At 55.8% G+C, this 12691-nt stretch overlaps 2 protein-coding genes across 2 annotated transcripts; both read right to left on the reverse strand.

Annotated features, from left to right (window-relative positions):
- Positions 1 to 4418: 4418 nt before the first annotated feature.
- Positions 4419 to 6874, reverse strand: MAM_02354 (coronin-6; the record flags this gene model as incomplete). The annotated part of the gene is made up of 7 exons (XM_040821153.1): positions 4419 to 5249; positions 5325 to 5502; positions 5557 to 6021; positions 6122 to 6268; positions 6336 to 6478; positions 6596 to 6684; positions 6841 to 6874. The coding sequence occupies 7 exons, from the start codon at positions 6872 to 6874 to the stop codon at positions 4419 to 4421; spliced, it is 1887 nt and encodes a 628-aa protein (XP_040680567.1).
- An 870-nt stretch (positions 6875 to 7744) lies between these two features.
- MAM_02355 (uncharacterized protein) lies at positions 7745 to 12231 on the reverse strand (the record flags this gene model as incomplete). Its single annotated transcript, XM_040821154.1, has 4 exons — positions 7745 to 8203; positions 8276 to 11740; positions 12011 to 12154; positions 12217 to 12231. The coding sequence occupies 4 exons, from the start codon at positions 12229 to 12231 to the stop codon at positions 7745 to 7747; spliced, it is 4083 nt and encodes a 1360-aa protein (XP_040680568.1).
- Between the last annotated feature and the right edge of the window lie 460 nt (positions 12232 to 12691).

Genomic DNA, 12691 nt, shown 5'->3' on the forward strand with positions numbered 1-12691 from the left:
AAGCACCCATCATGCTAGGAAACAAACATGTAAGTGTAATCAGGCCACGGACATTGGCGTTTCAAAGCGGCCGTCGGTGAGCCGGTCCCACAGAACGCCCGGCCGGAGCACGGAGGAGGAACCACCATCAAATTGGAACAAGGTTGGAGGGCTGCGCCGGGCAGAATGGATACGTCGTTCTCGCGGCTGCAGACTCTGGATGCCCTCGCTCCGGGTCGCCTCCGGTCGGACGAGGCTGAAGGCGAGGAAGGCAGAGTGGAAACTCCTTTTGACTTTTATGACTCAACGACGCCAAATACTCGTCTCGTACGGTAGGTAGGCCAGCTCGCTGCCCTACCGGCTTCGCTCTGCTCCGGCTACCATTTTAGCTTCAAGCCTCGACGCTTGTTTCATTTCTGCTAGCGTTTGCGGTGATCTGCTAGCTCCTTGACGCTAGCACGCCGTCATCTATCCAACATGCTAGCACACTCCTCGTGAGGTCTGAGGTCTGCGGTCTGAGGTCTGCGGTCTGAGGTCTGAGTCTGGGGTCCAAGGTTCAAGGCCTGAGGCCTGAGGTCTAATGTCTCATGAGCCATCCATTTCTCCTCATTCCGCCACGTCCGTGGCTCTAACCAGATCTCGCATTGAGCGCCTCGGCAAGGCTGATACAACCTAACTGACAACCTGGAACAGGCCCAAGCTTGCCTTCACGGATGTACAATACTGTATTACCGTATCACCATATAGGACAATACCGGGTCGACCATCTCCACCGTTACCTGTCTTGGGGGGCGATTATCGCACTTTTTTCTCAACTGACGGGCCCTTATTGGCGTGTGCCTTGCATGAACTCCCAGTTCTGGGTGACAACTTGTATCATGCACCCGTATCGCTCCTCTTGTCCTCTTTGCCGCAACGTCTTGCAGCCACCAAAGCGTGTTTCCTCCAACCCGACAAAGTAATGTGTATGACCCCATTACTTGCCACTAGAGCGAGCAACATTCATGCATGCCCCGGCCTGTCAAAACCTGGCGGCCATTGCAAGAAGACCACAACACGATGTTAGTCGCAGAGTAGGGACACTCGATAGCCACGACTTCTGATGGGTCATGAAACAGAGACATGGTACACACGAGTTCTGGAAGAGTCTAGGAGCGGAAGCTGTCTGAACTCGTCAACCTCAAGCTCGTTCGACATCGCGTAAACGTCCTTCGGAAACACAACAGAATGGAACATGGCTCTCATCTGAACATGTTCGGGTTTCACGAAGTTGCCTAGCCCGGTCGTCAACATACGCACACGCCGGGTCTACAGGGTTTCGGTTCCTTCCCTGGATCGATCTCGTACTCGGTGATGGGATGGCAGGCCTGCAGCGCGCCATGAATTGGTAGTGATTGCGCCGTGTGACGAGACGGCTCTTGTTCGCAACCCCTCCCCCCGCTTCAGAAGACACCTGCCATCATAGCCTCACAGGATTGCTGTGTCACGGACGACTGGGTGGCGTAGAAGCTAGTCGCTGCACGACGTCGACGTCGACCTGTTTCAGAAACGAGCTGTTAGGTTTTCATATGAAGTCAAGGGCGGACATGGCGCAGCTCACAGCTCGCAGCTCATTGCTTGGATTGCCTCCATGCCTTGGTGACCTCCAACGTGGAACGCCGGCATGGCGGCCGTAACACTCCTTACCGCCATGGCCATTTCTGGAGAAGAGGCAGTAGGCAGGCATCATTTACTCGCTGCAAGCTCAGGTGAAGAAACTGACTCGTGCTGCAACACTAGGATCTGAGCAGCGGCGAACAACAAGCTTTCCATCCGGACTGGTTTCATCCAAGGCTTATCTTTCAGTCACTGATGCCTCTGTTCTGCATAGCTCAACTCTCGGGGACTTGGGAAGTCTTGAAGTGCCGCCCCTTGCTCTGCCGTCAACATCCCTGCATCAGACATGTCCGCAGTTTCGACTAGAATGGGTATATGTGACCCAGGGCTGAGGCTGAGGCTGAGGCGGAGGCTACATATATATATGATGGATCATATGATGAACTATCACTTGCAGAGCAATTCGCTGGCGGAGCCGTACGGGGGTGGTTAAACGAAGGATATTATACGCACACAGAGGACGGTACAGTCACAGGCGTACCGTTCGTGTCAAGCATATGGAAGCGTGTCTGGACTCTGAAGGATGAGCAAGTAGAAGCCGCTACAGCATGTCGGGAACGGGCCTTGGGCACAACTGCCGGTGAACAGCTCGGCTCTCTTGTTCTCAAACAAGACGTCCCCTCTCCTGCTGCCCGTGCTCGCATGCCGAGCTCCGTGGTCGTCGTGAATGCATGACGACAAACGTCGGCGGCCCAGTGCTGCCGCTGCAACCAGATGCTGCGGGCATCTGAAACGACTCAAACACGCACACGTCCCTGGATCTCAGAACGCAGAGATACACACACACACACACACACACACACGCGCGCGGCACAACGAACAACGTGAGGTCAATGGCTCCCGTATGGGGCCGGCGAAGAATCAGAATCAGGGTCCATCCAGTCTCGGGCAAAAGCACGGCCATGTTCCTCCCACGGCACTCCGGGAACGACGTCAACTGTCGAGGGCCGGCCGGCCGGACAGACGAGGACGAGAACATGTCCGCGTGAAGCCGTCTGTGAACACGCTCGGCCACCGCCGCAGACCACGTCGCAGGCAAGCGCGCAGGAGACAAATTGAAGCCATGAAAGCCGAGGGAGGCATCGCCGGTGTTTCTCGCACAGGCGTGCCCAGGCTCCGATGGGCCCGTCGACGAGTCGCGGGGGAAACTCGACGTTTCTGGCCATCAATCCAAAACGGGAGCAGGCATTCACGTCGCGAGGCGGGGGAAAGCAAATTGTGATTTTGTTTTTCTTTTTTTTTTTTTACCTTTTCCTTTTCCAAGAAGAGACTTGACAGCAGCAGCAGCAGCAGCCGCAAATCCTAGCGGCCAGCGGGGCTTGTATAAACAACGCCCCCATGTCCAACGGCCAAGTCCCTCTGCCGCTCACCCTCCCTCTTCGCACATACACACATGGTGTTTTACGCAGCACCCTCCCCCCTCCAGAATACTGCCCAGTGCGAGGAGAAGAGGAAAACATCAAACGTGCAAGGAGGCAGAGGTGGCGACAAGACGTTCTAAAAAAAAAAAAAAAGCAAAAGCAAAAGCAAAAAGCAAAAGTCACCAAAGCAGAAAAGAAGAAAGACGGCAAGAGCCCCTTCCGTCCCCTTTCGCTCCCCACCCATCCATCCATCCATCCATCCATCCATCGAGTATCCAAGTCTTAAGTCGTGTGATGAACCCGATTTGCCTTTACGCACAAGCTCGTCGCGAATTAACGATGTTCTCTCCATTCTCGTGTATATGCCGCCCCTCCCCTCCCCTTTTCGAGGCAAAAGGGCAGCCGAGAGCTGAAACGGCGTCCCTGGTGAAACGGAGGTGATGCGTCGTTTGGGGACTCGGCCGTCTTTCCTGGGCATGGCCCGGCTGGGAGGGCTGCATCCCCCCCTGGCAGGCAGGTCGTGTCGCGTTGCGGAGCACGCGTGTGAGTCCATTGTCGGTCGGTTGTGACGGAGCCGAGAGGCGCAGGCTGCTGCGGCGCCGGGAGGGAGGGCCGTCGTTGCGGCGACGGGGTGGTGGATGGCATCATGTACGTCGGGCGGCGGCGGCTCTCTGCTCTCTGCTCTCTGCTCTCTGCTCTCTGCTCTTTGACGGGGGCTGGGCTAGGTCCTTGCATGTGTTGTTGATCCGTCTATGCGAGCCGCCGCCGGTGCTGGGATGAGGGCTTGCTGCGGCCGGGGGGGGGGGGGGGGGCTTGCTCGTCTTTGGCGCCGCGCTGGTGTTTTCAGGGTCCACAAAGGTAAAGGCAAAGGCGGAGGCGAAGGCGAGGGTGTTGGTGGTGGGCGTGAAAGCGTCGCTCCTGGCTGGGAGACACATCCGTCATCGTCAACAACGTCTGCCGTGCCAGGGTTGCGCGTCTTGGCATGGCTGGCAGACGGTTTACAGATGAGATGCTCGCCGACAACCCTCGTCGTCCGGCGGCGATGCGCTCTCTGCAGGGTAGGTGGTAGGCAGCCTGGACACGACCGTCCGCCTCGTTCAAAGTCCAGCTTTGCTTGTATTGTCATATCGTCACTCTAGGTAGCCAGCAAATCCAAATCCAACATTCACGTCAAGAGGCCAATCAACCGCGCATCGTATTGCCTCGCTCACGTAGCATGTGCAATACATTTTTCTACCCGAACCCTTCACCCTGCTCCTACTGTCCAAGACAATAAAACAAAATTGTCCTCCCAACTGCACGACAGCCATGCACCGTTCCAAGCCCCCCCTCGGAATATCATCATCATCAAGAGCAAAAGATGGGTCCTCAAAGCATGGGAAAAAATATCAACGTGCAAAGCTACCACGCGCGTTCGACTGGTTACGATCGCGCCTCCTCAAGCTCCAATTCCAATTGTCTGATGCGCTCACTCTGATCCTGGGACGCAGAATTGTTGACCTTCTTCTTCAAAGACTCGACTTCGCCTACTAGCAGGGAAAGCTTGTCGTTCTGGACATTGATAATCTTGGCCTGGTTCTCTAGCAGCTGCTTGATCTGATCCAGGGAGGCTTCGACGCCGGCAGATGGCGTGGATGACCGTGCTGCGGCGGCAGTCGAGGACGCAGTAGGAGTGGGAGTCTTGGCCGAAGATGCCAGCTTGGCTGGCTCGGGAGTCGGGGGACGCTCCGTCTTGACGGGAACCGGCAGAGGCTTGGGGTCGTTTCGACCGGCGGTTCGCTGCGTTGGTTGCGAGATCTCTTCGAAGCTAGAAGTCTCGTCTTGGTCATCTTCCTCATCTTCCTGCTTGTCCTGGAACTTGTTGGCCACGTTCGAGATGGACGCCTTCTGGTCGTTCGTGCTGGGCGGAGGACCACGAGCCACAGGCGCTCGTTTCTGGTCTTCCTGCCTGGCTTCCTCCTTCTTGGGAGAAGCGGGAGCAGGAGCAGGAGCAGGTTGTGTGGAGGGCTTATAGTCGGACGGCACCTCCTTGGGAGCGCTGCCGTCGTAGATGCTCTCCAAGTCGATCTTGGCCGGGATGCCGGTCTTGCCTCCAAGCCACCCTTGGGCGCCGACGGCGGGTTTGGTGCCAACAGCGGGAGGAAATATATCAGCCTGGAAGGTTTCGGCGCGGCGGGGAACGGTGAAGGAGATGGGCTCGATGTAGGTGTCGCTGACGGTCTTGTAAGCTCGCATCACCTCGTTTTCATGGACCTGCATTTGTTAGCGCATTGCGAGTTTTCTTCCTTTTGCTTTTCTTTCCTGCAGGATGTAGCAATCAGTGCGTACGTTGATGCCGCGTCGGGGCAGGAAAGCAATGCCTCGTTGAGGATCAGGAGACTTGTACTCGCTGAGGAATTCAAACTTGTCGTTTTCGTATTCGTAATAGCGAATGTTGCCGTCACTACAAACCTCGTTAATAAAGTGACCCAAGCGTACTCGTGGAAACAGGCGCTTCACCCTTTGCCTGCAAGGTATAGGCAGTTTGATCCGTCATCTACGCAGGTCAGCACCACCTCACATGCTGCCCGGCGAATGTACACAAAGGCCCGCCAAGGACTGACCCCAGAATGGCATGCAAACGCCAGAGATTGAATCCAGCATAGTAAAGCCGCCAATAGGCTCCGGCCTCCCCGGTTCCCACAGACCTATCTGTCGCTCACTCATTCTCGAGAAGCCGGTGGTAGCAAAACGGTTGTGCTCGCCCATCCAGACAGCTCGGCTGTTCTTGGCGCCGCTGTGGCCAGCGGCCTCGTGGACCGGCTTCTCCTGGCGAACATCCCAGACTCGAATCTTCTTGTCGCGGGAGGTCGTCACGAGCATGGTACCGCTGGCGTTCCACGAGAGACTCTGAACGATGTCGCTGTGCTTCAAGGCAAGAGGCGCCTTGCCGGTATCCACGTCCCAAATCTTGATTGTAAAGTCGCCCGAGGCGGACGCGAGGATGTTCTCGGCGGCGGGGTTGAAGAGCACCTGTCCGACTTTCCTGCCCGGCGATAGGGGGTGTCAGTGTCCGTGGTCTTGTTTACCGGGCGCCCATGCGTATCTCGTCCCATGTAATGATCTGTCTGTTTGTCCAGGCGTACCTTGAGTGACCAGCGAGCTTGCACACAGGCGACACATCAGTGATTTCTTCGGCGTCAGTGTACAGCGTAAAGTCCCGGGGGACCTCCCACACAAACACCTTGCCGTCCTCGGAACCGGAAGCGATGACGCGATCGTTGAAGGGGTTCCTTGCAGAGAAAGCCTCGGTCAGCGCGGGGCCCTCGCAATGGGAAGCCAAGAAGGGTGGCCACAAACCAGTCCGTGTCCAGGACTGTAGCCGTGTGTCCCCGGAACAGAGGAATCTGATCAGGCAGCTTGCCCCTCTCGCTCAGGGGAATCACGGCAAAGGCACCGCCGCCGGAAGAATCCCAATTGACGGACAAATACTCCGGATTCACCTATTAAGACATCAAGCGTCAGCCACAGCGGCCCTGCGCAGGCAGCGCAACGTTTGTTCCGAGATTGCGCAGCAAAAGTCGACCGAGCCGAGCCCTCGGACCGCAGCTTGTTCTGACCTTGACGAGGTTGGTGTCCCACGCATTGCGACTGATGTGCAGGTTATCGTAGCAAAACTCCTTTCTCGTGGGCTTTCCAAATACATGACCTGTGGTGCAGCCATCGCCAAGAGTCAGCTATCGCTACTGGCCAAAACAAGACGTCGTCGTGGTGAATCACGAGGGGTCGGGACTCGGGAGGCAAGACAAGGGCAGGCAGGGCGGGCGGTTCGGATCCTGAAATAAGCAGGCGTGGCTTGACATACGGTACTTGGAGGCCCTCACGAATCGGCCGGCCATTATGTCGGATAGTGCTGCAGCACAGCTGCAAGGTTGGAAGAGGGAAATGACGAAACCGAGGAAGTGAAATGGCGAGAAGGGAAACAGGGATTGTCAATTGGAGTGTTCGGCAGCTGGTTGAAGTGGGATTTGAAGTCACAGGACAGTGGGCGGGCCGGCAGGGCAACACCAGCACGGTACGGGTGCATGTACATGTACGACACGCGGGACGGAGGAGGGGGGGGTGCAAGGAGACATTCGTAAGTACTTACCTAAGTAGGTATCTAAGTAGGTACCTAAGGCACTTGGTAGGTACCTAATCCACCAGAGGTACGCAGGTACCAAAAGTGCAGACGACAGATGGGTTGATTGACGACGTCGGCGCAGAAGCTCACCGTACACCAGAACCGCTGACCACTGACCACGGTGCGCGTGCATCACATCTTCACAGTAATTGGCATCAGACCTGCATTGGCGGAATGAACACAAAATTCATACATACAATCCTACAGTGCCGCCAAATAGAGCAAAATAACAAAAGAAAAACCGGCGACGCCCTCCACATTCCCAAAGCTGGTAAGTGCCTTGCCTTCATTCTCCTCACTGTGCTTCGGCCACTCGCTACAAAACAACCAAGATAGCAAACACTTGTCCAAATGCACAGGCACCAAAAGCCTAGAACAAACGCTCGACGCACAAAGCACCTAAAACCATATGTAACGCCAGGTTTTCCGAACCTGTCGTGAGCCCGTCGCAAGACTTGGTGCGAGCCTGTATTTTCGTCCGTTGCCTCATGCCGTGCCGCTTCGTAAACAACAAGTCTGTAAAGGAAAGAGGAGTAGAGCAACAGGGGGTAGGTAGTAAACAAGACGCCGAGTTGCTCGACACTCTCTACGAGGCCGCGCTTCTTGATCGCGAGTGTACGCGACGACCCTCTGCCTTGCGGCGAAGCTGCTCCTCCCGCTTCAAAACAAGCTCACACCACTTCGCTCGTGATCGAACACCATTGATCTCGTCCATGGAACTATCTCGTCCAAGGATTTCGGTCAAGACCCGCATCCACCCTTCCTTATCCTCGGCAGTGTCGGCGTAAAAGTCAATCACCTCGCCATTGTTGAACCGGATACGGAAGCCTTCCTCAACGAACATGTAGCCTTCTTCGTCTTCCGCAAATCCAGAGCGTCGTCGCCTGCCACCCTTTCCAGTCGTTTCTCTCTCTGTCAGTGCCCTCCGGTCGTCAATCAGTCTCTTGGCGTTCGAGAGATTGATGCTGGCACGCGGTTGCCGAGTTGCCTCATGATAAGCAGTCAACTTGGAACCAGCCAGCTTGAAATATCTTCGACGCCAATACTAGAAACAATCCTGTCAGCTTCCCATGGTACCTTGTTTTTGGTTCGGGGGTCCGTCACATATTAGACTTACGGGACAATCGCCTCCTTGCTGACTCAGATGACCTTCCCAGTTGCGAGAGAGGCGTTCTTCAGCAGCCTTGAGCTCCCGGACACACGAGTTCATGCTCTTGGGCATGTCATCATCCGTTGAATTCTTGGGGCGAGGCACGAAGAGTAACTGAAGCTCAAGCTTTCCAATCTTGTACGGGGCGCGTCGAACCACTGCTGCTGCTGCGTTTCCACGCTTACTCTTGACACTGGATGCGAAGCTCTCTTCCTCAGTGGCCCATTCGTTGAAACAGGCAATCTCAACCGTGCATGGCCGACCAAAACATCGGTGCTCGTGTTCCTTCAAGCAGACATATGATCGAGCAAAGCTACCATCCTCAGCGGTTAGAGGAGACAAGAGCTCATATCCCGATGGAGCGCAGTTGCGCTGGCGGGCGAGGGCCTCTCTTTGCTGGCGTTCTTCTTCCTTTTGTCGGAGTTCCATCTCTCTGCGCTTCTTCGGAGATGCAAACACACGGCTGAACGTCGACGTCTTGGTCTTGACAGGCTTGCTTACTGCCTGTGCATTCAGGTACGGAGGCTTCTCTAGCTTGACATTCAGCGTCAACTGGAATTCCAAGTCGTTTGGCACCACCAACTCAAACTCTTGTCCAATGGGGGCATTTCTTGCCAGTTCAAGCCAGGCTGTGGTGACACAGTGAACACCATTGTCCAAAGTAAGACTGAACCAAGTCCTCTCATTCTTGGGCAAGGGAAGATCTAGGTCCTTGACTCCCATGACCTTGACGAAAAGTCGGCCTCTCTCACCACTGTCAATGGTGGCGGCCTCTGACTGAGCGTCTTCGTCGAGCCCATGGTTGATAGTCGTGGCATTGCTATCCCTGCCAGGCAGTGGTGGAACGGCATCGCTGGTGCCGGTGATGCGTTTGCGTGTGCTCCGGGGGCGAGCATCTCCCTTCCAAGGCTCCACGACCCAGGTTTCTGGTCGGCCCTGCTTTACTGGAGACGTATGGGCAGACCTCGCCCTGGCGTGGTCGTCGCCGTCCTTGTCGCTAGCCGTAATGACCTTTGTATTCTGTCGCATGAGATAGCCTCGCTTCTGTGCCTCAATGACTCGTTCAAAATCTTGATCCAAGCTCAGGCCCATGCCAAGATCCAGAGTAAGGCTGCGGTTTTTGAAACTTGGGTGGCGCTCGATGAACTCATCTCGAGGCAGCGCTTCCTCAACATCCATGTCTCGTGACGTGCGCTGGCGATGCTTCTCGGGAATAGGTGGCACATCGGGCACCTCGCGACTCACATGCCTGCGAGCTTCGCGCATGGCAGCAAGGTCAGAGGGAGTATTGGAGACTCGAGTCTTGAGCTTGGCTCCGGGGGCTTTGATAGTGGCAATTCTTTCGGGAATGGCCGGAGGGGACTCCCTCTGCCTCTTTTCTTCCTCAACAGGGTGATGAATAACTGACCCAGGACTACCTGGCTCGTCTGCATAGTCATCATCAGGCTCACCCCAGCCACTGCCATCGTACTCTGGTTTCGACATGCGTCCAATAGGTGTCGAAGGGGTTTTAGGAGGCTCAACCATCTCCGGCCCAGTGCTCCTCGTCTCATGCTCATGTACAGCTTCGTGCTTGACCGGCTCTTCAGCCGCCCCGGGAGACGTGAACGGGTCATCCATCCCATCAAAGCCCAGTCCAGTTGTAAAAGGCTCTAGTTTCAAACGCTGATTGGATGGATGGTCATGCTTCTCAGCGACTGCAGCCTCCTTCATCTGCTCTATGATCTGGGGCTGCACGACACATTCTTCTTCAATCTGTGCCTCTCCTGCTACAGCCTCGCCGTCGGCCAGACTTCCTTCATCATAATAGTCCATGACATGCTCGTCCTCGCCATCTCGAGAATTTCTTGTGATGATGACGCTGGCTTCTTGCTCATGCTCGGAATCCACCACGGAATCCTCCGTTGATGGGATAGGAACGTCCGGATCTAGATCCATGACGGATCCTTCGACGGTCGGCAGCAGACTCCTCTGGGGGCTGGCTGAGGCAGACGTCAAGTGGTTTCCTGAGCGGTCATCAACGGCATTGTTACCTTTCACACGGCGCATAATGGATTCTCTGGAAATTTTGGGTGGCAGTTGAAAGTCTATCCCAGAGATGTCTTCAATGGTATCATCAGCCTCGAGAGCCTCCATCGCCGTCTCGGACTCGGCCTCGGAGTGTGGAGTCCCGCCCCTTTCACGGCCGGCTCCACGTCGCATTCTGCGCTCCCGTTGTTGCTCGGCGGCGGTCTTAGCGTCGGCAGTGTCATCGGAGAGCATCATGAGCTTCAACCGCTCCTCCAGGGTCATCTTTTGACTGCCAAAGTTTTGGATATCGGATTTGGATGCGAATGCGGGTGGAGGGAAAGGCAGGCTTCGGTGCGAGCCGCCGAGCATTCTTTCTGCCGTCGCAGATAGTCCAGGTGAGGCCCCGTTGGAGCCTGATGACTGGCTTCTAGAGTGACCTGTGCCGGGCAGAGGGGGGAGTGGCCGATGGTCTCCAGCTGAGGTGGCAGAGTCGGAGCGTTTGTTGGTAGGAGTTGTTCGGCCGGTATCAGCCATCATTGGGCCAGTCTCTGGCATTGGGCTGCCTTCAAATTTGGCGGAGTCCAGGGTGCGGTGAGCGACGGGACTCTCACCGCGCCAATCTTCGGGGCCAACAACAGGAGTCTTGTCAGTGTCTTCAAGGGACTCGTCAAAGCTTTCGTCTTGGACGTCGGGGTGAGCAGGGTCATAAACGTCGTCGTCGTCGTAGTCGTCAACAGAGTCGTAGCTGCCCTCTCGAGAATTCGTTCCGATAGATGAAAGATCGGGCGTGGCTGTTTCATACTCGTTGATCTGGGGGGGGGCAGCGTCAAACGTGACGCTCTTGGGATGTCGGCTCAGGCAGCGACCCTCAAAAACATCGTTCTCGCTCAAAGACGAGTGGCCTGACCAGGTGCCGGCCTCGGGATCAAATGCGTTCTTGTTAAATTTGGTAGGTGAAAGGGAGGATTTGGTTGGGGAGGCCTGGTCCTTGCTGGAAGATCTCGCTATCTTATGAGTAGCGTCAGGCAGCCTTGGCGAGATCTTGGACGGGCTCATGGTAGACACGCTGGATCTGTTGTCCAAGTCTTGGAGATCCGAGTCTGAGGAGCGAAAGCCACCAGAGCTGGACGAAGACGTGAGGACGCTTCCTTGGACCTTTGCCAGGGGTCTCTCGATGTGCGGGATTCGGGTAGGGTCATATTCTTGCTTCTGCTCGAGCGCCAAGATGTTGCTGTTCCTCACACGGGACGCTCTCTGGAGGCGCTCAATCGAAGAACGGCGGTTTGGCGATGGCGAACCAGAGCCGGCACCATGAAGCATATTCTCGGAGTTGCGGCTCTGCCAGAAGAGTCTTGGTGAAGTGGAGGATTCAAGCGGCGAGGACTGGAATGGCGAAGAGTCGTTGCCGGGCAGGGTAGCCTTCTACAGCACAAGTGTTAACTCGGCATATAAAGAAAGAAAGATGGTGAGGAAGCTAGGTTGTGGAGACGGGGAGACTGTGCGGTGTGAAACCAGACGCACGAAGCCGCCAGATACCCGTGGGGAGCAAGTGGTGGTGGGAGTAGAAGGCGGAAATTGAGACATCAGAGACAAAAAGCCACAAGACGGGGTGGGCGGCGCATGGATAATAGGATTTGTAGTATTAAAACCAGGCAATGTGGAAGGGTGGCAAGTGGGTGGTGGGCAACTAACCTTGGGAGAATACAGCTGCCAGCTCGGAGAGTTTCGTCTCTTCTCCGCGGGTGAGATCTCACTCAAGGGACGAGGAGGCGTGTTTGCCACCATCTTCCTCGGCGAAGATGTTGGCCTGTTCTTGGAGATGCGCAGAGGGTGCACCTAGGATCCGAGCTTTAGTGTCGCGTGAAGAAACGGGCGAGAAGAAGTGAAGCCTGTCATACCGGCTCAGAGGCCATGGTGACCACAGCTTGATGGTTCTGGCGTTGCAGGGCCAAACAGTCGAGGAATGTGGTTGAGTCGCAGAACGACAAGAGGGTGGTGCGATGTGGATGTTTTGGAATGCTGCTGGGTGACTTGGCAAGTTGGAGTCAACCGGTCCACAACACACACGACGCCAGCGAAGAAGCCCTTTCACGAAGCAGCACGAGGTGCGATGCTATCCCCAGGGTCTCTGATGCAACGAGGCTCGACGAGACGACGCAAGCCAATAATCACGGTCCGAGCCGTCGAGATTGCCGACGAGGCAGAAGAAAAATAAATAAATAAGTTAAAGAACGACGTGGACTGGCTGGAAAGACAGCCAACCCAGACTAATTCTCGTAGTAGTTATCATCCAAGAACGAGGGACGCTGACGACGAGGAGTCGAATTGACGAAAGCCGAAAGCAGGGACGCTCACTTTGCAGGCGGCAGCACT

This window comes from Metarhizium album, assembly GCF_000804445.1.
Source record: "Metarhizium album ARSEF 1941 chromosome Unknown scaffold_4, whole genome shotgun sequence".
Lineage (NCBI taxonomy): Eukaryota > Fungi > Ascomycota > Sordariomycetes > Hypocreales > Clavicipitaceae > Metarhizium > Metarhizium album.